The sequence below is a fragment of the Ambystoma mexicanum genome, chromosome 4p, assembly GCF_040938575.1.
Source record: "Ambystoma mexicanum isolate Mex_15411 chromosome 4p, UKY_AmexF1_1, whole genome shotgun sequence".
Classification (NCBI taxonomy): domain Eukaryota; kingdom Metazoa; phylum Chordata; class Amphibia; order Caudata; family Ambystomatidae; genus Ambystoma; species Ambystoma mexicanum.
Window position 1 is genome coordinate 199,404,786 of NC_090927.1, and position 26,876 is coordinate 199,431,661.

A 26,876-nucleotide genomic window follows, 5' to 3' on the forward strand; every position below is an offset into this window, starting at 1 on the left:
AAGAGGCCTTTGGAGTTAGAATACCCTCAGCAACGCGAAACCTCACATAACAAAGAGAAAGCACACCTTTTGAAGGTGTCTATTCTCTGTGACTTCACAAAGGAATTTGACAGGGTTAGTTGTTGACTTTCTGAGAATTTGAACTATAAAATATTGTTGCCATTTTTTTTACATCTTGCTCCTTGCCTGTGACTCGAAGTTGTTATCCGTGTACATTTTATACCTTGTCATTTGTGTTTATTTCTGCTTTAGATTTCCGGATTGTGATGAACCCTACCCACGCCTTGTAGATCTCAGTATAGCCGGTGAACCCATTGAAGATGTCCCATCTGAAGTGCAGCGGGATTATGGCTTCTGGTGCCCGCGGGAGTTGAAGGTTGATCCTGATCTGGGTTACTCCTTCCTTGGGGTGCGAGACTGCTCCCCTCCCTGCCCACACATGTACTTCAGACGAGAAGAGCTGTCCTTTGCCCGCTACTTCATTGGGGTGATTTCCATCATTTGCTTGTCGGCCACCCTCTTTACCTTCTTAACGTTTCTGATTGATGTCACAAGGTTTCGCTACCCGGAGAGACCCATCATCTTCTATGCTGTCTGCTATATGATGGTGTCATTGATGTTTTTTATTGGCTTTTTGCTGGAGGACAAAGTGGCCTGCAATGCCCCAAGCCAGTACAAAGCCTCGACTGTCACCCAAGGATCTCACAACAAAGCGTGCACTTTGCTTTTCATGGTGCTGTATTTCTTCACAATGGCTGGCAGTGTCTGGTGGGTCATCCTTACCATCACATGGTTCTTGGCTGCAGTGCCAAAGTGGGGCAGTGAAGCTATTGAGAAAAAGGCTCTATTGTTCCATGCCAGTGCGTGGGGCATCCCGGGCACGCTCACCATCATCCTTCTGGCAATGAACAAGATTGAAGGCGACAATATCAGCGGCGTGTGCTTTGTTGGCCTCTACGATGTGGACACTCTGAGATACTTTGTCCTTGCTCCCTTGTGCTTGTACGTTGTGGTGGGAGTCTCTTTGCTGCTGGCTGGCATTATTTCCTTGAACCGGGTACGGATTGAAATCCCGTTAGAGAAGGAGAACCAGGACAAGTTGGTGAAATTCATGATCCGTATTGGGGTATTCAGTGTGCTCTATCTTGTACCACTCTTGGTTGTCATCGGCTGCTATTTCTATGAACAGGCTCACCGTGGTGTATGGCAGACAACATGGATACAAGAACGTTGCCGGGACTACCATATACCATGCCCGTATCAGGTAACACTTTTTATTTCCTGCCTAATGTGTATAATTGATGTGTAAAGACTATTGTTAGTCAGCCAGGGCTGGAGAAATGAAATCAACCTTGACCCTAGCTGCCCATGTAGCAGTGCAATGTACAACGCTATGCTAGAAACAATTTGGGCCTGATTCACAGAGGCATTTTAGATTGGCACAATCCCATTGGAAAATGCTCTGTGAATCAGGCCCTTGGACTTTTACATGTTCTGATCCCTGTGCACGTCCATGAACCCTTCTCCCTTTAACAAAAAACGCCTGGCCACAGTAGCGCCTAGCAATATGTCACAGGCACATGTACCATTTCAGTTTAGACGTAATAAACTCTGGTTGCAGGGACAGCATGACAACCTGAGCAGTAATAAGGGGAGGACTTCTCATTCTTAATAGTGGGAGTCCTTTTTTTTACTGCTGTGACTATAATAATTTGGTTAAAAAAGTAAGTTTGATTTGTCTATCGCATTACTTCTAACTTTGGACCTCTATCTCCAAGAGAGTGGAATCCCAATGTGACATCTGTCCTAGTAATTTCACTTCACTCTTTAACGCCTCACTTAGTGTCAAAGACTTTTTTTGTTTCACTGCTACCCCTGATTTCCTTTAAACCTCACCCCAGATCCCACTATTTTACCTCTCACCAGCTTTCTATTCTTCCCCATAGCGCTTAAAAATGGCCTGAACTTGTTGTTAAGCGATATAAGAAGTACGTTTCATGCTATTGGTTTGCTCGTCCCACTGAGTGAAGGTTTCAATATGTGTAATTTAGGACATGGGTTGCAGTACTATATGGAAGGGTGTTAGGCAGAAACCTGTGCAGTTCCCTTGGGGAACACTGCAAAAGATTTAAGACTACAGGTAGAGCAGTAAACCCCTTTGGTAGCAGTCTGTACCACCCAGATTTACCTGGTAGCTGTGGCTGAGCAGTCAGACTTCTCTCAAGAAGAGTTAGGCAGTATGTAAAGTATACACAATATGTACCAAAACACAATAGCACAAGCAAACACTGACCAGAGCTTGGTTTCAAAAGTATATAGTTATTTATTTAAAATACACATAAGTTAAAAACACTCTAGCAAAAATATAGTAAAAGTACTTCAACACAGTTATAATGAAAGTAGATTCAATCCTTTCTCCTATCTAGACAACTCTAGGTAAAACACCACTTAATTAAAACAGAGGTGAGTGCTTAACGTTAGATGACACTCTAGTAGTTTCCAAGAAAGGGAGAGAAAAAGCAGAAATAGGTTAAACACACCACTCTAAGGTCCAGAACACTTGCAATAGGCTTACAGAAGAATAAAGTCACAGGTGAGCAAAAGTCACTAGGCAGGGCCCACTCTTAGAGTAGCCGGAGCGAAAATGTGCCCAAGATCACACTGTTAGTTAGAGATTCAAAGTCTTGCAAAGAGTCAAAAAGAGGTTAGAGTGGCTCAGAAAGTTTAGCCAAAGTGTCCCAGGCACTCCCAGGTTCGAAAGCCGGGGACTAAATCTACCCCGTACAGTCGGTAGCAAGGGAAGCCAGGCAGAACACAGTACCTTAAGCGGAAAGGATCCTCCAGCGGTGGCAGTTGTTCCAGGCAGTGGCAGCAGGGCTCGACGTCGGTCAGGGGAGAAGAAGTTCTCGCTGAAGAGCAGAAGAAGAGGGTCGTTGCACTGCCCGGGAAGAAACCAGCCGCGGAGTCCTCCGGTTAAAGGGTTGGTGCCGACTTTCGCGGTATGGGGGTAACGTGGGGTATTCCGGTTGCCGGGGTGCTTGGCACAGGCAAGGCGGCCACGAGATACCTCAAAGAACGGAAAGAAGGCGAAAACTGGTTGTCCCCACCAGTCAAGGGAAGGAGCCACTCCGTTAAGAGTTCTCCTCGGTCGTCGGGAAAAAAAAAGTGGTGAGACGGTTCAGCAGGGCTCCACCGGGTGGTGTCGTCGAAGCAGGTCGGCTCAGCTCTTCCCTCGTCGGATTCTTGGTCCTGTGGCGACTTCTGAAGTCCCAGTCCCCAAAGCCCTGCTTTTATGCAGCAAACCCCCATTCACCCAGCCTAGCTGTCACTCAACCATGCTAAGTGGTGAGCCGGGCGGCTCACCACTTGGGCCAATCAGGACGGAGTGCGACTTGAGTTACCAAGGTAACTCAGTCCAGGGTGCCTAAATCCCCCTCCACCCCTCCTAAGTACCCCAGACAGAGTGGCACCACTTTGGAGGGCTTCTGTGGAGAAGCCCGCCAAAAGTGGAACAAAGGGCTCCACTTTGGGTCAGAGTTACAGAGGCGAACACCAACGCCATTTTAGAATCAAGTTTTGGCAAAAAGTCCCAACCGGAGTTATAAAAATAAAAACCGGTGGTATGTTTAAGGCTACCGTAAATAAATAATTAAATGTGTTAGCCTAAAACAATGGGAAATCCCATAGGGAAATATTCGCGGTCGAATATAAAAAGTAGTTTCCACTGCCACCAGCCAAAACTCGATCAGGGGGGACGGAGACGTGCCCCCTCGACTAACAGACCCTGGGGCAATCGAATTGCCCCAGCCAGTACGTCCACAATATGATGGTTTGTACTGGTTCTGTTCAGGATTCAAGACTAGCAAAGTCTTTGGTGACTTTACATGCCCTGAGAGACAGTAGTCAGTCCCAGGGTATGGAGTCTATGTTGGGGAGTCCCTAGGACACCCCTGGGTCACGGCACAGAGGGTGCTGTGTGACCCACATCACAAAAATACATGAGGCCCTATGGAGTAAAAGACCCCATAGCCCATTCAACACAAGGTTTAACCAAGAAAACACACTTCAACATGTCCAAGAGTGAGGGTAAAAGAGTCTCACTCTTGGCAGGAGAAAAAAATTAAACCCCAGAAATCCAGCAAAGCTGCTGGGGGACTCACTAGGTAGGGAAATTCAGCCTAAACAGAGAATTCTCCCTAACACTCGCCCCCCCCAGACTAAGGGACAGGAGGATTTAATCCACTCCTGGATGAACCTCATACCTCTAGTCGATGATATACATCCTAGAGAGTCCATCAGCATTTTGATGGTGACACCTTGACCTATGCTTAAGGGAGAACTCAAAGGTTTTCTTTTGCAAGCTAAAGGACCTACACACCCTTTGAGGAACATCAGTCTTTTTGTTATAGGGGATCTGGTTGACCAGTCCCTCAGAAGTTGGTACAACTTCTGAACCTATGTTAGGCTTTTTGAAGGGGTCCTTATAAAGGATTCCCTTAGATCTAGAGGGGCCTCCAAGGTTCCTCACCACCTCTCTTGTGGGAGCAGGTTGGGTCTTAGGCCTCTTGGTTGGAGGGGTTGGGGTTAGGCAATGTACCTGCTTCCCCTTCCTCTTAGATCTACCCTTACCTATTTTAGGAGTTCCCCCCCTAATATTAGGATTTGAGTTGGGGTCTTCAGTAGAAGGTCCAACAGTCTGAAGGTTTTTGGCCTTAGACTTTTCTTTTCTGGTTTTCCACCAGCACTGAGAATTACCAGTTCTCTCGGGTCCAGATAGGGGCCTAGTTGGTCTATCCACCTCTTCCTCAGAAGCAGGGGGAGTCAGAGACTCTGAGACTAGGGGAACAATGATGGAGCTTGGTTGGGGCTCCCATGTTCCTAGCATACTATCCTGAAAGGTGCCTGGGTCAGAGGTCAACTTACTAAACCCAGGGCTTGTAGTGGGGTTCTCAGTAGAGGGTCCCACAGGCTTAGAAGGGTCCTTCAAGGTAGCCTTTCTAGCCAATTTGGTTAAGTTCTGCTTCTCCATACTGGGAGGCCTGGGGGTATGTGACACTACTCCTAGAGTTCTTAGGTCATTCCCCAACAGGACCTTCCCAGGTACCTCAGCCTGAACACTGACAGGGATCCTTACTGTCATGTTGTTACATTGAATGAGGGCTGGTAGAATAGGAACCATTTGGACAGGGCCTCCAGACATCTTAGTGGGACCTTTGGGTGCTTTGGCCACATCCTCAGGTTGAAAGAAGCTTTCATCCACTACTGTTCTGCTGGCCCCAGTGTCTCTCCTGGCAGGAGTATCCTGGCCATTGACAAGAACACTGTCCACATAATACACCTTAGAGTTAACAGGTAGGGAGTTATACACAACCCTATTCTGGGGACTAACCAGACCCATAGGCTCTAAGTTTACAGTTGCTTGAAGACCCAAGGGTTCTTCAGCAAAGAGTTCAAAGTGGGCACTAGCCATCTGTACTTCATCCTCAGGAGTGAAGGCTAAGGAGACTGTGCTGATCCCTGCAGGTTTACCCTTGCACTTGGGATCTCCTTTGATATGGTCAGTACCCTGACAGACATAGCATTGTCCAAATGCTCTCTGGAAGGGTGGCTTGTTCTGACCTCCTTCTGGCTTGTGGCCAGAAGGTACAGTAGCCTGACTAGGTTTCCCATGTGGCTTACCCTGGTTATTTTGTGGTTTGGGGCCCTCTTTGGGATAGGAATTATTAGAATTCTCTTTGGAGTCTTTTTTAGGCTGTTTCTCCCCATCCTTCTTCTGAGTTACCCCAGAATCCTTGTGAGTGGCCCTGTTGGCAACCCACAAGTCAGCAGCCTTAGCTAGCTTCCGGGAATCTAATTCCCTGGAATCAGCCAAGTGTTGTCTGAGCTCAGGAGAGCAGGCATCATAAATAGTCTCCAACATAAACAAATTCTTCATACCTTCATAAGTGTTCACCTTGTAACCCTTAATCCATCCCTCTAAGTTTTTCAAACATTCATTCACCCAGGTAGCCCAAGGGGTACCATCATGCTTTTTGAGGCTCCTAAACCTCTTAAGATACTGGGAAGGGGTCTTCCCAAACCTAGCTATCAAAGCTAGTTTCACACATTCATAGTCCTTCCTATCCTCCTCCCCCATCTCCATTACCACATCAGTTGCAACAGGGGGAAGCCTAGAGAACAACCAGGTGAGTAAGTCATTTCCTGTGATGTTCTGGAGCCCATGATTATATTCAAACAGAGACAACCAATCCAACACATCCAACTTAGGCTCATACATACCAACCAATTCTTTAGGCATCCGGGGTCTTTTAGGACTGGAACTTCTAGAGGAGCCAGAGAGAGAAACATTCTCAACAGATAATTTCTTCATTTCTAAGTCATACTTGAGCTCCATTTCCCTTAGCCTTAGTTCTTTGTCAGTTTGAGCATTAAGTTTCTTATACTCCAATTCTAGCTTCATTTTCTCCAGTTCAAAGTACTGAGGACTAAATGTGGGACCTGGTAAAGGTCCAGTAGGCACAGCAGGTAGAGCAGGCAGAGGCCTAGGGGGGACAGTTACAACAGCCTCACCCTCCTCTTCTGACTCTTCCTCAGAAACATCAACATTTTGCTCCATGTTAACTTCAACACTGTCATCTACAGTCGCTGGAGTGGTAGGTTCCTCTGAACCATCACCCAGACTTTGGTTAGCTAACAATCTTTCAATCAGCTCCATTTTCTTGCCCTTAGTCAGGAGATCCTTATGTTTACAGAGCACTCTTAAACAATCAGCAGTTTTGGCTGCAAGGGACTCTTGACTATAGCTTTCTATAACTGACATGTTAGAGGTTTTACTTTTTCAGTGCTAAGCTTTGTGGTTAGTTGCACTAAGGTATCTAAAGCACAATAAAATGTATACTCAATACAAATCCCACCGCTGTACACCAGTGTTAGGCAGAAACCTGTGCAGTTCCCTTGGGGAACACTGCAAAAGATTTAAGACTACAGGTAGAGCAGTAAACCCCTTTGGTAGCAGTCTGTACCACCCAGATTTACCTGGTAGCTGTGGCTGAGCAGTCAGACTTCTCTCAAGAAGAGTTAGGCAGTATGTAAAGTATACACAATATGTACCAAAACACAATAGCACAAGCAAACACTGACCAGAGCTTGGTTTCAAAAGTATATAGTTATTTATTTAAAATACACATAAGTTAAAAACACTCTAGCAAAAATATAGTAAAAGTACTTCAACACAGTTATAATGAAAGTAGATTCAATCCTTTCTCCTATCTAGACAACTCTAGGTAAAACACCACTTAATTAAAACAGAGGTGAGTGCTTAACGTTAGATGACACTCTAGTAGTTTCCAAGAAAGGGAGAGAAAAAGCAGAAATAGGTTAAACACACCACTCTAAGGTCCAGAACACTTGCAATAGGCTTACAGAAGAATAAAGTCACAGGTGAGCAAAAGTCACTAGGCAGGGCCCACTCTTAGAGTAGCCGGAGCGAAAATGTGCCCAAGATCACACTGTTAGTTAGAGATTCAAAGTCTTGCAAAGAGTCAAAAAGAGGTTAGAGTGGCTCAGAAAGTTTAGCCAAAGTGTCCCAGGCACTCCCAGGTTCGAAAGCCGGGGACTAAATCTACCCCGTACAGTCGGTAGCAAGGGAAGCCAGGCAGAACACAGTACCTTAAGCGGAAAGGATCCTCCAGCGGTGGCAGTTGTTCCAGGCAGTGGCAGCAGGGCTCGACGTCGGTCAGGGGAGAAGAAGTTCTCGCTGAAGAGCAGAAGAAGAGGGTCGTTGCACTGCCCGGGAAGAAACCAGCCGCGGAGTCCTCCGGTTAAAGGGTTGGTGCCGACTTTCGCGGTATGGGGGTAACGTGGGGTATTCCGGTTGCCGGGGTGCTTGGCACAGGCAAGGCGGCCACGAGATACCTCAAAGAACGGAAAGAAGGCGAAAACTGGTTGTCCCCACCAGTCAAGGGAAGGAGCCACTCCGTTAAGAGTTCTCCTCGGTCGTCGGGAAAAAAAAAGTGGTGAGACGGTTCAGCAGGGCTCCACCGGGTGGTGTCGTCGAAGCAGGTCGGCTCAGCTCTTCCCTCGTCGGATTCTTGGTCCTGTGGCGACTTCTGAAGTCCCAGTCCCCAAAGCCCTGCTTTTATGCAGCAAACCCCCATTCACCCAGCCTAGCTGTCACTCAACCATGCTAAGTGGTGAGCCGGGCGGCTCACCACTTGGGCCAATCAGGACGGAGTGCGACTTGAGTTACCAAGGTAACTCAGTCCAGGGTGCCTAAATCCCCCTCCACCCCTCCTAAGTACCCCAGACAGAGTGGCACCACTTTGGAGGGCTTCTGTGGAGAAGCCCGCCAAAAGTGGAACAAAGGGCTCCACTTTGGGTCAGAGTTACAGAGGCGAACACCAACGCCATTTTAGAATCAAGTTTTGGCAAAAAGTCCCAACCGGAGTTATAAAAATAAAAACCGGTGGTATGTTTAAGGCTACCGTAAATAAATAATTAAATGTGTTAGCCTAAAACAATGGGAAATCCCATAGGGAAATATTCGCGGTCGAATATAAAAAGTAGTTTCCACTGCCACCAGCCAAAACTCGATCAGGGGGGACGGAGACGTGCCCCCTCGACTAACAGACCCTGGGGCAATCGAATTGCCCCAGCCAGTACGTCCACAATATGATGGTTTGTACTGGTTCTGTTCAGGATTCAAGACTAGCAAAGTCTTTGGTGACTTTACATGCCCTGAGAGACAGTAGTCAGTCCCAGGGTATGGAGTCTATGTTGGGGAGTCCCTAGGACACCCCTGGGTCACGGCACAGAGGGTGCTGTGTGACCCACATCACAAAAATACATGAGGCCCTATGGAGTAAAAGACCCCATAGCCCATTCAACACAAGGTTTAACCAAGAAAACACACTTCAACATGTCCAAGAGTGAGGGTAAAAGAGTCTCACTCTTGGCAGGAGAAAAAAATTAAACCCCAGAAATCCAGCAAAGCTGCTGGGGGACTCACTAGGTAGGGAAATTCAGCCTAAACAGAGAATTCTCCCTAACAAAGGGTATTTTTTAATTTCACTTTGCATAGACCAGAAGGTTTCTGAGAGGATTATTACATGGACCCTGATAGAAGAGGTTCCTTTTTCCTGTGACATAACATTACACGGAAAGGACGAGAGATCATTATCAACATGGCCATAGACAGCAGATCGGGACTGTCGGGCCTGTCCAGTCTGCCATTGTCTTCACCTTTTCTCAAATTCAACACTAAGGTGTAGGTTCTCACCGTTGTCTGGTTCTTGCTTAGTCCTCTTGTATCCTTCATCCTGTCTTTTTCTGTTTGGAAGAAGTGCGCTCCTTGTAGAGGAATGGACGGTCTCTTGCTGTCGCCACAATGCCTGCCTAATTTCACAGGCAAAACAAAGAGACAACCAGAGGGTCAATCCTCTTTGAGGAACAGCCCAAGGTAAATGCAGATGTTTGGAAATCCAAGAGTAAAGGTAGGTCTGTGAGAGCAACCAGAATGGTTAGATAAGCAATGCAACTCATCATGTAGGGCCAGATCAGTCAGTCAACCTTATGTTTGACTTCAGGCAATCTGCGAAGAAAGCAGCCATATCAAGAAAGACAAGATCTCTCTTTAAACGGAGGCATGCATATAATTGGGACGTAACCTTTGTGAAGAGGGAGAATATGGTAAGTAGGGAAAACCTTATGCGATTTTGACTTTGAGCGGCCGAGCAGAGGAAAGTCCTGGAGTCAGGCTTTTGCAGAGGCGAGGAATGCCAGAGTGACACGCCGGAGAGCCGACAAATCAGGCAAACGGGCGAACCGTTGCCCGAACAGAGACCTGTGCAAGGGTGTGGGGTGACCATGGCTGCTTCGTGGTGGGCAAGATGCCCAGTGAGCGATGCCTAGACCCCCCATAAAAGCGAATCCTGTTGGTTACCTTCATCCGTAGATGGCACCCTAATTGAAAGGAGCCGATAATGCTACACTGTTGAAGCCAGGCACCAAGAAGAGCGGGCGAGACGTAGAGTAATCGAGTGCGTGCCGAGCCCCGCGAGGGTCACCTATGTCGGAAAAGGTGCCGGGGAGAACTGGGGTGGCAGGAGGCCACTGGAGCAAAGTAGTGGTAGGAGAGAAAAAACAAAGCCCCAATTATGAAAAACGAACATTAAGTAAACAGAAGTGGGAGTATCTGAAACCAGTACCAAGCGTGACGAACAATGCTGTATTGGAAACAGGCAAGAAGTGGAAACGAATACCGTGGGAGGAAGGGAGAAGCCAGCAAGTTGTGAGGTTTAAAGAGAGGAGAGAGCCCACGGCAAATAAGTATAATTCTTGTGAAATACTGTCATGGGAACTAAATCATGAAAGAGAGAATCTAATGCCACGAGCCCAGAAGATGGCGGAACTCAGTTTGGACAAGGTCATGGAAAACCTAGGGTTTTTGAACTCTCGAGCATATAAGAGACATGCAAGTCGAGACTCTGTGTGAGAAACAACTTCAAGGAAAGTTTTCATAAATTTGGCAATAAAGAGAAAGCAAAACCCACAAGTATAAGAGAAAAGACACACAAGCTTATGAAGGAAACGTCAAGAGACTATTGGGGGAGATAACTTAAAGAATCCTATATGCTAAAGAGAGACGCTGCATATCAATTACAGGGGTGAAGATGTAGCCTTACAAAGAAAACCGCTGGAAAGAAGACGAGAAGAACCATGACCAGGAGAAGAGAGGCATTCTCTTGGCCTATTTCGAGTTATTCATACTACAGGTAGGGTCAGGTAGAGTTGGGGTTGGTACTGAGGACAAAGTATACTTTTGACTTCATGACGACACACAAGCACCTTTTTAGCTAAGTTACATAGGCAGGGTGATCCTTTAGTAATAGGGAAAGATCGGCCTTTGTCTTATAATTTTCATTAAAGAAAAGGTAACATTTCCTCAGTCTCCTACTTCCTACCCGTCACAGAACACATGCTGCGACACAAGCTCTATTTCAGCTGGTATGCATGAAAATATTAAATTTCTGCACTTGTGGTTGGAACCTCTGTTTTTACTTAGCCATGATCTCTCAGTACATATTTTGGGCATCTTAACACTGCAAACCTTTGTCAATGTAGCAGTTATTGGCAGTCGACCTCATAGTGACTGGTGTTGCTAGAATTACTAACCCATCACTGACAGTTGCTGACCCGCAAGAGAGACTAACAACTTCTCATAACACTTTTGAAAACATTCAAATGTGTGTTCTATTATTTGTTTCATTATTACAGGCATTTAGCCATGACTACAAAACTGTAGATGTTTGTTATGCTACAATAACAGAACATACCATACAGCCACTGCACCTGCTCAGGTGGCTTCAACTCTGATTCACACCAAGACCATGGAAATAGGTGTTCCTGTTTGATGATCATCTGCTAGTGACATACTGTTTTCTAATCTTAAACTATTGACAGCTTTCAACAGTGTGTGTGCGGAATCTGAGGGCGTCCTCACTTCTTTCCCCAATGTGTCTCCTCCTCTCAGGTGGCCAGGGAAAGGCCAAAGCTACTGGTTCCTGACCCTCAGGGTGGATATATGAGGGGGGACTAACTGGGTGGAGGAGACTTGGGGATCGGAGATGAAACACCCTTGGGTGAGACATGTTATCTACCATTTCCCTTTCATAAGGAGTCGATATCTCCCAGGCCTTTATAGGCTATTGCCAATCCCTTCCCAATGTGCCCAGAAAATATACCCCCATAAACATCAATTTGGTACTGGGACGAGAAAGAGGCAAACCAGAACCATACAACCTCCTTTCATTGACAAAAAACACTTACACGCACCCGTTTGGTACTGGAACGACGAGGAGGAGGAGGAGGAGGAGGAGGAGGAGGAGGCATGCAAGACCAATGTGGAACTCCCAAACCAGCAGTGAGCGGTCTAATTCTTGTTAGACCAATCAGCCTGATGGGAGGCTTAAAAACCGGAAGAATAGAGAAAATGGGGGCAGCTCTGCAGTCAGCTGTGGAAGCAGTTCAGCGGACTGCTGTTGGAAAGCGGCATGGCAGATGGAGGGCTTGAGAACCCCGGGACGATGTAGAGTGCTGCATCGGGAAGTGAGACTGAAAGAAGGCAGAGGCCTCCAGCGGACTTTAAAGAGAGAGCTGATGTGACCAGGTGAAGCTTCCGTGTGAGGCTCAAGCTGCAAGAGAAGCATCGGGGTCTGGAGTGAAACAAATAGGAACCCCTGAGGAAACTGAACGAGGCACTGTATGAGAGAGAATGAGTTCGGGGCAGCCGTAAGCCTTGCTGGAGCGCTGTAAGCACTGACTGGTAAGTCAACCAAGGAAGTGGGACGCCGGGGAGGCAGGCGAGCAGGACAGACCTGGGAAAAGCAAACACTTTTGAATACCAATCTGAATGAAAGCAGTCGTGTGAAATCCCACCCTTTAAAGGAACTGTGTTTGAGAAAACAAGCATTGGCAAGAGCCATAGGGGAATATCAAGATGAATCAGGTGAATATTGGTAAACTGAGCAATGGTAAAGCATCATGAGGATGTGAAATGGAAATAAACCCATCTCCACTGTAGAGCTGAAACAGTGGAACGTGCATACCGAGGCAACTAAGTTGTGTTGGTTGCGTGATCTGTAATGGGTGGATCGTGTGGTTCGACAACTGTGCCTAGACTGAGTGCACCTACTGATGGAAAAGCCATTTAGAATTCCTGCAAACAAGCTTGTGATTGGAACTAAAGGAAATGTTGCGTGAACTGAAACTAAAGAAGTAGAAGTTGTGAAACTGGTGAAAGATAACTGAATCGGAAGAGCTGGGTTATATCCCCAGGAATTGTGTTTTGAAGAAGTTGAAAGACTTGAAAGCTTGGGAGGGGAAACCCTTTGCATTGTGTACTGTTTTGAGGCTTGAGAATCCCTTGGCCTTGTGAACTATTTATAACATTGGAGAAGAAAGACCTTGATAAACCAAGAGCTGGAAGAAGCTCAGAACCTTTATTTAGACACTTCTTGTTTTGACTCTGATATCCATGCACCTTATATACAAAGAGATGTGACGGCAAGCATAGGTTTTGGACACACACTTTTACTTTGGACTTCCTGACACAAACTATCATTAGTTTATTTATAATTTTATATAATTTGTTACTGTTTTTTTATAACGCGCTTAATACCCGATTTCAGTTTCGAAGCGTGGATCCGGGATTTGAGCCTCTGTTGCTCTGCGTGGTCTTGCTTCCAAGACCAGCACATTGCCACTGTGCTATCCTCCGTTCAGTTTTATTTAGTGAGGGAAATCCGACCTTCGCATAGGGCAAGTTAGGCCTTCCACCAACCCTTATTGTGTTGAATAAATATTTATAGTCCAGAGCTTTACTTCAGTTGTCTGTGTCTATTTCATGATGCCTTCACATGTTTTACGATGTTCTTTCAATGCTGAGACAGGATGGCTGATTGAAATCGTGGATGCTGCCATTGGAAGGCCATTCACCTCCCACTTTAAACAAGTTTTGCCAATGCCAGCAGTTGGAGTTTTTGTGTAGGCCTGGGACAGACCCTTGCTAGGCACTGCCATAGTGCTATTAATTGGCCATTGATGGTAGCAGGTGCAGGTGCAAAGTGGTGCGAGTACCTGGACATCTAATAGCATTATCTGACATGCCTAATACATGTACACAAGCCAAGACGGTTGGCTTTGTCAATGCTTGTTTTTAACAGTACTTCAATGAAGAACATGTATAGTGCTTATAAATCGAGTGGCTAGAGGCAGATCTGGTTAATACATTTTTATTACACCAGTAGTTTGTTTGCAACTCCAATTAAGTCATTAACTCTCTGAACACTGCTTTGAGAAAACACTGGCAGGCACTACGAGTGCACATTTTGGTGGTACGGCTTGAAAGTGAGCTCAAAGATTCCCATGAGGAGGGGTTTTGGGTGGGGAGGGGCAGGAGCTGGGTGGGAATGGCCAAAGGGATTAGCATGGCCATGGGCGGTCAATAGGTGGGCAAATACCCAAACACCTACAAGCTTTGTGTCCCTCCTCAGATGCCAGTTCTCCCTATCTGTACTCTAATGCAACAGTTTCGCTTATAGATGGCGCTGAATCGCCACCTAATAGCCGAAACTAAAAAGCAAGAAAAAAGTCCCGAATTTCTTTAAAGCTTTGCAACTTTTTTCTGATGTAGTCACTTTACTATTTCCATTGCAAGCCAACCATGGGTGTGACGAGGTGGAAGATGCTGCAGACGAGAACGTTGACAGGTAAGTGGGGGCAGAGGGTTGGTGGGTTTCTGGGAAGTCATGCAGACCGGACGGGGGGGAGGGTCGAGAGGTGAGGCCGGATAAACAGTGTCGTGGCAATGGCCGAATAAAAAACAAAAACAAATGGCAGACACCGTTAAGAGAGTAAGGCGCCAGGATGGAATGCGGGCTTATAATGGCCACCTTCCAGGCCACCTGATTGGCTGCTGCCTCTCGCCACGTTCCTTTTTAAGATTATATTTGTGAGTGTTAAAATCTGTCATTTGTATTTATAATTCTTATGCTTACAATACATGGTTATCTACCCGTCAGGGTAGGTTAATCATCTGTCTGTTGCATCGCTGTTTTCATCGTAGGACTTCCTCAAGATTCAGTTTCGTAGAGCAAATAGCACTGCTTCATAAACTCAAAGGTATCCCTTATTTGTAGTTGGGTCCTGGACTTCTCAAAGTTTTTCAAAGCCTATTCTGCGGGTCAATTAATGTATTTTTACCACTCCAGTGTTAACTTTGTCAGACCATTTGCTCAACCCCTCCAAAAATATCCCATTATGAAAAGTATCTTTGATTTTAGTAAACTGCGTGCTGTGTTTTGCAATATCCCCAAGGATTTTGTTACTTTTATTTGTATCCTTTGCAGTGTGCTTCAAAAAGAGTTTTGCAGCTTTGATGTCACTTCCTGTGATGATCTGGCTCATCATCCTGCTGTGATCGGACATGACAGCAAGTTGTACTGTCGGGTGCAGAGCCTGCCAGTACTTTTAGGACCTCACATGGACTTAAATAGCCCTAGTGTGATTAGGCTTCACAGAAAACCCCTTCATACTTCCTTTAACTTGGAGTGTCTTTCACTAAGAGCAAGTGATTCTCGCACCTTCATGCTGCGGTAGTCAGCAAGCAGCTTGCTCCAAAAAAGTGACACAATTAAAATTACAAATTGGAGGGTGATTTAATGAGAAACCAGCAGTCTACCTATGCCACATCTGTCTTCACAAAGTGAAAAATATCCCACATACTATTGAGTGGGTCCCTTTCTCACTAACAAAGTGTAATGAGATACAGCGCTATAGTCCTCCATCGCTGAGACTAGCTGACGGTCTGTTGGACCGAGACCAACATTGTGTCATGCACTTTTCCGGTGCTCATGGCATACACAAACATATGCGTTGTCATCGCATACCATGTGCTTGGCACCAGTACCCCCAATGGAGCTTGACTGGCCAAGGAGCGCCTACTGGTTTCTGCTTTGCAGCTACATCAAGACTGAAACGATCTTCAGTGCTAGGCACCATGAAGATCCACCCACCCACCCACACGCAGGCTCCAGGCATTTCTAACCGCTCCTGGCAGCGTGAGCCTTGTGAAGGAATTCCCATGGTCAACCCTTCATTAGGGGAGGAAGGCTAGCACAGGGGCAAGGTGTTTTGTCTTGGAAGCAAGGCCGCGCAGTGCAACACAGGTTCGAATCCTGATCCCACGCTTAGAAACCACTTGTTGGTATTAAGCGTGTTATAAAAGAACAATTATGTAGCCTTGTTTTAGTGCAACAGCTTACTCTGGAGGGACGTCATGGCCCTCTCCACTTCTCAAGGCTTCCCTATTGTGTGCACTGCGGTTTCTCCTGTTCTCCAATCCTAAAGAGTGACTAGGACCTTCTCTGGTGGTCTTTTACAGGCCACCCCCTTTTTCTGACTTCGATATTCTTCCTAGTCTTGTCTGCTCTAGTGCAGGCGCATTATCCCTCTTGGCTCCTAGCTGAGGTCTTCTTGCCTTTCTGGGACTCATTGCCATTTTGGAAACCACAAGAGCAGAGAGTCAACGTTTGTAGTACCCTGAATCAGCACTTGGCACTGTCCTCGTACCAAGTAAACTCAGGGTGCTATTGCATGGTACAGGGAGCTTGTATAGGTGCACTGCTGCTTCTTAGAACGGCAGCAGGTCCGTGCTGGTTTTCTGTACCATTCTTTCACCTCCCAACACTATCCAGCTGCAAAGTGGAACCTACAAGGGTAATATCTGCACCGATCACCGCTGCACAGTGCCAGCGTGTAGCGAAGCTTGATACATTGGTAGATCTACTGACCAGTTAATGTCAACTAGAACAAACTACTTATGAGATATTCATGGAATTCTGGATGATGGTCGACATTATCTTGCCTATCCTTCGCTTCTAAAGTGGACCTTTGTACAATAGATGCTTAGTCATGTTTCCTTATTTTTGTTCCACTTTGCTACCCAAAACCTACCACAATGATGGCATGATTTCATCTTGGGCAACCGCATGCACGCGTTTCAGATAGAACTGTGTTCCATGAATTACTGTGGAAAGCCACTTCTAGTGGTTGCTTTTAAGACCTCTAAAGCAGTTCACTCTGGTACAAACCAGGATGGGCTCACCGTTTCTATGCTTGGCGAGGTTCAAAAAGCACCTCCAAGCTTATTTATTTGACACCAAAGCACACGCTCGGAGGTCCAAACTCTCAGACACGGTGGTGGTGATGACACCGTTGAAGATTGTATATCCCCCAAGGGCCTGGGCGGAAGCGTGCACATGTATTTTTGTTATTACATAACATCTGGAATGGGATTCCCCCTCAACACCTGCTGGGCACAAACGTCAATTGTTCCAGCGCAGCCACTTTAGTTGAAGCGTACAATGGGAGTCACTGTGGAAAAATGTAAACGCAATGAAATCCTTTTGGGAACAGGTAATGAGGGCTACATGCCCTGACTGATTTATTTGTTCTTTTAACACCTAATGCAACTGTAAGGATAATAATGAATTTGGATGGCCTAGTTTGACACCTATACGGCAGAAGTGGAAAAATGCCTGAATGTGCCCTTAGCATTTTGTCACAGGAACGTTACTGGTGCTGCTGGACAGTCAGTGGAGTGTGCGCCAAATGCAATAATGTGATCACCTCGGTTGCGCAGTGCTATGTTTCCTGTAGCAAGATGAGCTTATACTGTATGTGCCTTTGGGCCTATTGTCTTTTCCTGATGAAAGAAAGCTACTAAATGGTGCTGATGAAGGGCCACTTCTGGGCTGTTGGGGCTCTCCCGTCAGGCAGTCCCTCTTTTCTCAAGGTCATCCTCTTTACTGGAGTGGTGACCAGGTCATTGTACCCATCGAATTTTCAAAGGGATATAAAAGTCATGCCTGGGATGTTGCCACGGATTTAGATTGGAGTGTAAGCCTTTTGGCATGTGAGCAAAAAGTGTTCGATAAAGGCATCAAAGTGGGGGCGATTGATGCACATACATTGTTTTGCTTCATGTTCAATTAACATAAGTACACGATCTAAAGGCATGTGCAGAATCGGAGGCTTTCTTTGTGGATCTAGTGAAATTGGTACTCGCACCCCTTTCACTGTCAGAAGAACTACTGATTAGCTCCACTAGGCACATATTTTGTGTGTGCAGGTGTATTTTTGCACCACATTGTGGTTGGCTACCTGATAGACCGAAGATTGGAATACGCTAACACCTTTTATGCGGATCGCCCTGCTGACCCACTCAATCGCCTATGAAATGTAAAAAATGCAGCCCAAAGATGGATAGTCCCACTGAAAAAAACAGTTTGCCCTTCCTCAACGTTTTAATTGGCTGCTCCTTGGAGCTGTAGTCAAATTCCAGATCCATTGAACAAACGTTAAGTTCTTGATTGGCACCCACCTACCTTTAGTATAAAGATAGTGTTTTACCCTAAGGAAAAGAGAAATCGCCCCACCTTAAGCTTCTTTGTATTCACAACACTACGTTTATGAAAAGGCTGCAATGATCCCAATTTCTCAGTTGTTGCCCCCTAAACTGTGGAGTTGGCAGCAGCTCAAGATCAGACACCATCCTCGCCACCGAAATGCTGCAGGGTCTAGTTTCCACATTTCACTTTTGACTTGATTTGGAATTTATATAGCGCGAATCCCGTGGGGGAAACCAAGCAGCAAGCCACATCTAGGCGCAGATCTTATGTGTAATACAATAAACTGTCTAGTAGCCACGGACAGGATCTCACTGGAACAGAAAGGTTTTGAGCTGTTTTGTTATAGCAGTCAACGATTCTATTTTCCTTCGGTAAGGCGGTAGGCAGTTCATGCACGAGGACCGGCCACCAAGAACCTTCTATTCGCCCCCCCCCTCCAGCCCCCCAATCGACTAACCTAGAAGTGGGACCCACTAGTTGATTATGGGTCATAGACCGCAAGGGTCTGTTGGTGGTGTAGTCTTGAATCTTGGCAGTTAGGTAGGGGGTACAAGGCCATGTACACATTTGAAGACCAAGCACAAGAGCTTAAACTGGATCCTTCTATGGACCGGAAGCCAGTGAAGTTTCTTCCTAAATTCGGAGACTGACTTTTTCCATGGTATGGATAAGACTACACGTACTGCTGCATTTTGTGCCACTGCAAGTCGCTGCAACTTGTCTCTTGGATTGCCTTTCGGATTACCTTTCTGGTTAACTGCCTGTGCCTTTCCCTCTGTTATACTTAAGTTGGTGGATTCAGTGATCATGCAGGAGTGAAATATGATGAATGCTTTATTTTTTGGTCTCTGTTCAGTTTCAGCATGAAGAGTGTTATGTACATACATGACAGAAAACACACACTGGCCGAGCTCACCTATACCTGCTCAGCCCCCAGCTGACATCCACATTCATTCAAAACACTCCACATTCTCTTGACCTGCTCGTGCACACAGCATACATCAACATTCTATCCTCAGGAGGATGTCCAGCAGGACAGGTCAACTGGACGACACAGTACCTTCCGTAATACATATTGGCCCCTCAGGTGCTCACTGAAGCAAAATCCAACACAAAGTGTAAGTCTGTGATCTTAGCTTGAGGTCACAAGCACTTGCATCTTCAGTCCCTTCACTACTCTCGTTCAATAATGGTCCCAGGATGTACTGTAATTCTGAACAGGCATTTCCTACAAGGGATGGGTGGAGGGAGGGCTGGCTGTGTCTCTTCACTGGGGAGGTAGTCGAGAAGAACGACTGCATTGTTTTCCCAGCCCACTCGGCGATCGCTCACCTGTGAAGCTACATTTTGTTTGGGACGCTTCTGGATCGCCAAACATCTCAGCATGCATAATGGAATAAAGCGGCACATTTAGGCGTGCTACTCCCTGTTCCAGCAATATAAAAGAAACATACGAAACTGCTTTTTGGTGGTGTTAGGTCACATTAGAAGATAGTCATTTGGTTGGAGAGAGAGCTTATGTGTATGCTATATAAGAGCCAGACAAAAGTTTTGAGTACCTTTTTATTAGTATGCCTTATCCCTCCAGGTGGGGAGATTTTAAGAGTTGTCATATTTATTGTTGATTTGCAAGATGCCTGCAGCGGCTGAGCGCGCTTCATGGTTCCCCAAAGAAAGCGGACAAAGGAGCAGATCATTACAGTCCTTGGGCTTTCTCATTGGAGCAGGGGCAGAGCAGGTTAGAGGAGCAGAGCATACAAGCACAACACCACTCTGAGCCGACAAGTGCCTTTTCCAGGCTTCTTGCTTGCAGAGGGGCCACAAAAGGGCCTACTTGGGTACGTGCGAGGGACTGGCCTCAGAACGTCATGTTGGACATTTACATCCTATCCCCTGGGCTCATGGGGGGCATACGTACAAGGAGAGTGGATCAGACTAAGTGGGGAGAAGGGGCCCAGCGAACAGGGCAGTAAACCATATTGGTTGCACCCAGTTTAACTTTGGGCTCTAGTTTTCTTTCTGGCAGTAGTTTTGGTGGAGACCATATTTGTGTTGCATAATGTAAGCTAATTTACATATTGGCATTTTTTGTTTTACTTTGGAAGTATTATTTACTTGCAAGGGGAAAATGGCCTTGTTTAAAACTAATGTATGCAGAAAATAATATGTATCAAAGCAATGTCTATTTAAATACGGTATTTCAAGTGGTACAATAGTTTGAGGAAATTGACACACCGCTCTGAAATTGTAATACATATGGGAACTATGAAAAATGTATATAAAATGACTAGCAGGGCTCGTCATTAAAACAGGCGAGTCAAAAAAAAAAAACCTGTAAGTGCAAGCAAGTCCTTTTTCAAAGTAGGAAGCAATACAAGTACCAATTGTGTCAAACCAGCAAAAATGCAGCAATGTAGCCGCTGACTTTTAGCAGTTCAGATTTGTGGTATGATACAGTGCAGAGTAAAGGTGCACATTTGGGGCTCTGAGCAGGAAAGGTCCAGCCTTCCCGCTCTTTCCCTTTTTTTGCTGTTCGGTGGTGCAGAGGTGCCTTATTGTTCAGTTGTAAAAAGCCTGTAGAAGAAAGCAAATTAGTTACCTTTTTGAAGACTGATGGGCCACACTAAACTGTGGGAGCTCTCTTATCTTAGATTGAGTACCTGGTCCCTCCTCAGACTTCCAGACAAGCTCTTGAAAGATCTTCACTTGTAAGGTGTACTTGGGGTGGGGTGGGGTTTACGCTGTTTAGGAGGAAGGCTCTCCAGTCCTTATGATGGAATGAAGCATTTTGTCGTCATATAATTGTGAAACAAGTGAAAGTACTCCCTTCCCCTGGATCAATTCAGGAATTTCCCTTGACAAAGTTCTGATTCGACAAAGTTCTGATTCAACAAAGTTCGAATGAGTTCAACAGAGAATGTCTTGTCCCGCTGCTGTGTCCTTCCACATGGTAAAGCAAATGTCTCTTTCACAAACACGTGTTCAAAAAAACTATTGTTGTCCACAATATCCTAGCTGGTAAGGCAAATGTCTCTCACAAAACACAAGTTCATAAACCAGGTTGATTGTTAGCATATCACACTTATTCTTTCAATGAAATACTCTTGTCAGGATAGCACGGCAACTACCTTTAGTAATACAATAGTTTGTCAAAATGATAGTAGAATTAACAAGTTCTTTCCACCAAACCTTTTTGCCATAACCAGGACTAACTACTACTTATCCCCTTCCTGGCGTGAGGAGGGCTGAACATTTTGCTGCCTCTTTTTATAGTCTATTGTCTCTGGGGAAACCTGAATCCCACAAAGCCCAGACTGCAAACTCATGGAAGGGGAATTGCGCCCAAGTTGCTTCTTGACTGCTTCGTGATAGCCCCTTGGTTGTTGGCAATGTGGCTTACAGGTTTCCCAAGTTGGTGTCCCATAAAAGGGGAATTGTGCCCTTGTACTCTTTGTTCCGTATTCATAAGTATTGGTTACTGCCAACTCTCCTGCTCAGAGAACCCCAGGGTCGCCTCTAACTTCAGGACAACTCACCGGTCACCATTGGCGTCTCTGCTTCTCTGCTTCTCTGGCAGCCCTTCTGCGTTCTGCACACTCGGTGAGGGCTCTCACGCCATTGACGCCACCAGTGCTATCGACGGCCAAGACGTCTTCGACTACTCCATGGGCATCTGGCTTGATGCCATCAACGCCTTTACCAGCAATTCAGAAAACCTTCACACTTTTGCCTAGAAAGGATTTTTTCTATATCACTCACATCCATTTATGAAGACAATGAGCCTTCAGATGACAATGATCCACCTTTTGGATTGCAATATGACACTCGTAATGTCCCTGATAGCTTTATATCCGAGGAATCTAGGTTGCAGGATCTGGTTGAAAAAGGTAGTCAACCAGAGTTGGATTTTGGTAAGCCAGAACCAGATGATCACGCAGATGCATCTTACAGACAGTTAATGACCAGGGTCACTGATTTTATGGGATGGAGCAGGCCTGCCCTCCCGTTCAAACAGGATGACCTTACAGATATCTTGGACAAAGGTCCTCAAAGGGATTCTATTCTACCTTTTCATGTCGCTCTACAAAAGAGAGTAAGTGAAAATTGGGAAGCACTGGAGTCAAGTCCGGCAGTCAAGACGCATTTGACAAAAAAATAAAGGCTGTCAAGTAGTGATCCCAGCTACTTGTCAAAACATCTTACCCCAGAAAGTCTGGTGGTGCAAGCAGCAACCGCTACCTCCCAAGCAGGCTGCCTATCCGACCATCCCACCAGATCGGGATGATAAACGTATAGACGCCTGGTTAAGGAAAGTCTTTTCTGCTGGGAGCATGGCTCTCAAATCAGCCAACTCTACATGTACCTTGCGAAATTCACCTACACCCTTATGGAACTGTGCATCCATGGCGGCTGAACATATTCCCCAAGGCGAAGAAAGAGATGGCTTCTTGGCCATTGTAAAAGATGCCATGTGTGAGTCTCTTCAGTTAGGTTTGGATTCTGCCGACCGTATCAGCAGAGTCATGGCGGCAAGCACCATCATACGCAGGTTTGCGTGGTTAAGGAAGTCTGGATTAGCATCGGATGTGCAGTCTAGACTCCATGATATGCCCTTTGACAGGTCTCATCTTTTTGCAGCAAGGCTGATAAATGCCTTGAGAAGCTGCAGACCTCGAAGGCGGCATCCAAGTCTCTAGGTGCCGCTGTTAGGCAGCCTCAGCCCTTTGACCCCAGTGGACCGTCTTGGAGGGGTAGATCCGTTCGCTACTACTCTTCAGTTGGAAGAGTGGGAGGAATGGCTGGTCAAAGAGGCCAAAGAAGATTCCCTCGTGGTGGACGAGGAAGAGGTGTAAAGCCCGCCCATACAGCGGCATCTTTAGCATCAGCCACTGCTTCAGCGGCCTCAAAACCTTTGAGGTCTTGACTCACGTCACCCCGGTGGGAGGCACTGTCACAGCATCTGAAAGAATGTAATAACTTCAGATGTTTGGGCATTAGAGACCATAGCCCAAGTATTAGCTCCCCTTCATTCAGAGACCTCATAATCATCCACCGGGAAGCCATTCGTTAAAGGTTCCATATCCATTCCTTGTGCAGGAAATGTTAAGCCTGCTAGAGAAAGGTGCTAAAGATCCGGTGCCTGTAACTGAGAGGAACAAAGGATGGTATTCTCCATATTTCCTGATCCCCCAAGAAGGACCGAGGACTGAGACCCATCTTGGACTTGAGAAACTGGAACAAGTTCCTCAGGAAGGACCAGCTCAAGATGGTCACACTTTCTCAGGTACTTCAAGCCCTCCGGCTCCAGGATTGGATGCTGTCATTGGACCTTCAGGATGCTTATTTTCATGTCCCAATCTATCTCAAGCACGGAAAGTATCCGAGGTTCACAGTTGGCGGTGCCCTATCAGTTTCGACTTCTGCTGTTCAGGCTGACTTCTGCCCAAGGGGTTTTCACCAAACTGATGGCGGTCGTGGCAGCGAGTCTCAGGAGAGGTGGTTGGGGGGGGGGGGATTCTACCCCTACCTGGACGATTGGCTGATCAGGGCATGTTCTCCCAAACAAGTCCTGGATCATCTCGCCGTGACCTGCCACTCTCTCCACAGACTAGGCTTCTCCCTCAATTATAAGAAGTCCCACATGATACCATCTCAAAATCTCCAGTTAATCGGGGCTGTACTGGATACATCCCTCGGAAAGACCTCGCCACCCGAGGTGAGGGCTCAAGCCATTCTGCAGATGGTCACCAAATTTCAGAATGCTCATCGTCTACCGGCCTTCGACTTCTTGAGGTTGCTCGGCTTCATGGCATCCTGCATTTTCCTGGTGCCGGAGGGTCATCTGAGAAGGTGATCCCTTCAATGGGCTCTCAGGACACAATGGTCTCAATTCTCGGGCAACATGTCAGACCTACTTCAAGTTCCAAACAGGGTCGCACAGGATCTCCTGTGGTGGGCCTGCAAGGACAACATTCTGAAGGGAGAACCTTTTTTGCCAACCATGGCCCGGAGATAACGGTAGTTACGGACACCTCACTCACCAGGTGGAGAGCCCATGCCAACGATTTGACAATCAGCGGTCGTTTGTATCCATCGGAGTCAAAACTACACATCAATCTTTTGAAGCTGAGAGCAATCAGACTTGCTCTGAAGGCTTTTCTGCCCTTGGTACAGGGAAAGAATGTTGTGATAATGATGGACAATACATTGGCCATGTTCTACCTCAAGAGGAGGTGTAGGGTCCCTATCACTGTGCAGAGAGGCAATGCAGCTCTGGCCAATTCAAAAAGGAATCTCCCCATCGCCAGTTCACCTAACCGGAAAGCAGAACACGGCGGTGCACGGTCTTGAGCAGGCAGAGCATATTCTCTCAAGAGTGGGAACTAGCCCGGGAAGTCCTTCGAGAGCTCTTCACCCTTTGGGGAACCCCTCAAGTGGATCTGTTTGCGACCAGTGCCAACCGGAAGTGCACACTGTTCTGCTCCAGGGAATTTCCCCCTAGGGGACGCGTTCGTAGTTGACTGTGAGTTTTCACTTCTGTATGCATTTCCTCCAGTCCCCGTCATTCAGGTTGAGTACGTTCGGTAAAATCATGATCCTAATTGCCCCAGATTTGGCCAGGAGGGCGTGGTACCTGGACCTTCTGGACATGTCCATCTGCCCTCCAATACGTCTTCCACAAAGCGAGGAGGGTTGGGTTCTCCATCCAGAGGTTATGACACTCAGCCTTCATGCATGGTTTCTGAGGCTGAGCTACAAGGATTGGGACCTCCCGGATGACGTAATGGAGATTTTGCTTTCGGCCAGAAGGCCAGCAAAAAAGTCTTTGTACCGCTGCCGTTGGAATAAATTCTGCATCTGGTGCAGGGATAAGAATGTGGACCCTTTTCTATGCAAAACACCAGAGGTGTTTTCTTTTCTGCTGTATTGGCCAATCTGGGGATCCAGGTTGGGACCATTAAAGGTTATTTGGCAGCGGTTTCAATCTTCAAACGCTCGTCAGAGGAAACATCATTTTTTTTAAATTCCTTTGGTGATACAATTTCTAAAGGGACTAACTGTGTTCCCTCCATCTCCTTTTGAGGTTCTGCTTTGGGACCTTAATCTTGTTTTAAAGTTTTGCATGTTTGCACCATTTGAACCACTCCATTCATGTCCCTTAAGACTACTAACTGTCAAAACCATCCTGTTAGTAGCTGTCACATCAGCCCGTAGGATGAGTGAGTTGCAGGCATCATCTTCTAAACCACCTTTTACAGTCCTTCATAAGGACAAGGTCGTCCTTAAGGTCAAACCTTCATTCCTACCTAAGATTACATCGGATTTTCATTTGGGACAAAATATATTACCCACTTTTTACCCCCCCACCTCATCCTGGCAAGGAAGAGAAGCTACATAGACTTGACCCACGAAGGGCTCAGAGTTTCTACATTTCAAGGATGTCAAGGTTTCGTTTAGGTGACCAACTGTTTATAGGATACACAGGTCATAGACTAGGACAGGCTGTAACTAAGCAAACATTGTCCAGATGGATCATTTTGGCTATTACTGAATGCTATAGGCTGGCCGGGAAACATCCCCCGGGAGGCTTGAGAGCCCATTCTACTAGGGGCATGGCTACTTCTTCTCCTCTGCAAAGAGGTGTTCCAATAAAAAAACATTTGTGAGGCAGCCACTTGGTCTACAATTTACACTTTTAGCATTACTGCCTTGATTCCACCTGAAGTCAGGATGGAAGCTTTGGGAAAGTAGTCCTTCATTCGTTTCACAACAACCATTGACAAATTTCGTACTCCCTCCTCCAAACTAATACTGCTTTGGGAGTCTATCAAAGATGAGGAATATGTGGGAGGACACAATCCATTCGAAGAACAGGTTACTTACCCCTAGTAACATTCTTTTGACTGGATGTACCTCCCACGTATTCCTCATCGCCCCTCCCAGCCTACCCTGTAGTAGAATGTCCATGTTCTTGCAGTTTTATGATCCTTCAGAGTCTGTTTGGTCTAAACCAGTTTAATGCTGGTAGTTCTACTGTAATACTCAAGCCAACGGGCGCTTCAAGTGCTATATATACACCTTCAAAGACATCATCCTCGAGACGGAGGCCCTCGTGGGACCTCGAGTCGACTGCATCGACGTACAGCGACCTCTGCCGAATGTTTTCCGAAGCAGCTGAAGCTGGATATTGGAGATATCAAAGATGAGGAGTACGTGGGAGGAACATCCAGTCAAAAGAACGTTCCAGGAGTAAGTAACTTGTTCTTCTCTGTGGAGCAGCACAAGCGCTCTGGTTCTTGCTGCTCTACTGTAGACTGGGTGTTTCGTTTTCCCATTCAGGCTCCCCACATTCTGCTAGCTACTGGAAACTGCTTCCTCATTTGCCCTCACTCTTTTTTAAATTTTTTTTTTTTTTTTTTTTATGGGCATCTGCACCTTTAGACCTCCTGCTCATAAACTGCCATTGGCTGTCTCCAACTCATCTTTCAAAGGAACCTGCGGATAGGCTCATTGATTTTTGTTACTGATTTTGCCCAGCTGCTGCATGCCACTTGATAAGGCCTAGCCGCCATTTTAGGGTCAGGTGGAAGTACTGCACCTGCTGCTCGGCTCAGTCAATATCCAATGGCTGCTTGGCTCCCCCTGAGCCACTTTTTGCTTTAGGTTTGTGCCCACGATAGTTCACATCAGTAGATGTCCGTGGGAGCCCTGGTTGGTTCACCAGCACCTGCGACAGTGTTGTACATTCTGAGGTGCTATTTATGTTAATGTTGAAGGTATTTGTACCACACGCCGTCACCACTGGAGTGGTCCCCTGGCGCTCTGGTGGATCCGAAAAGGGATGTGTGAAAAGAGAGGGAGTGGGTGGGGGATAAGTAGGGTGTAGTGGGAACAGGAAAGTGAGAG

At 46.4% G+C, this 26,876-nt stretch overlaps 1 protein-coding gene across 1 annotated transcript in view; it reads left to right on the forward strand.

Moving 5' to 3' along the window:
• FZD3 (frizzled class receptor 3) overlaps positions 1-26,876 on the forward strand; it is a 330,881-nt gene that overhangs the window by 174,072 nt on the left and 129,933 nt on the right. The window contains exon 4 of the mRNA XM_069605695.1: positions 253-1,264. Within this exon, the coding sequence (XP_069461796.1) occupies positions 253-1,264 (1,012 nt within the window). The remainder of the gene's footprint in view (positions 1-252; positions 1,265-26,876) is intronic.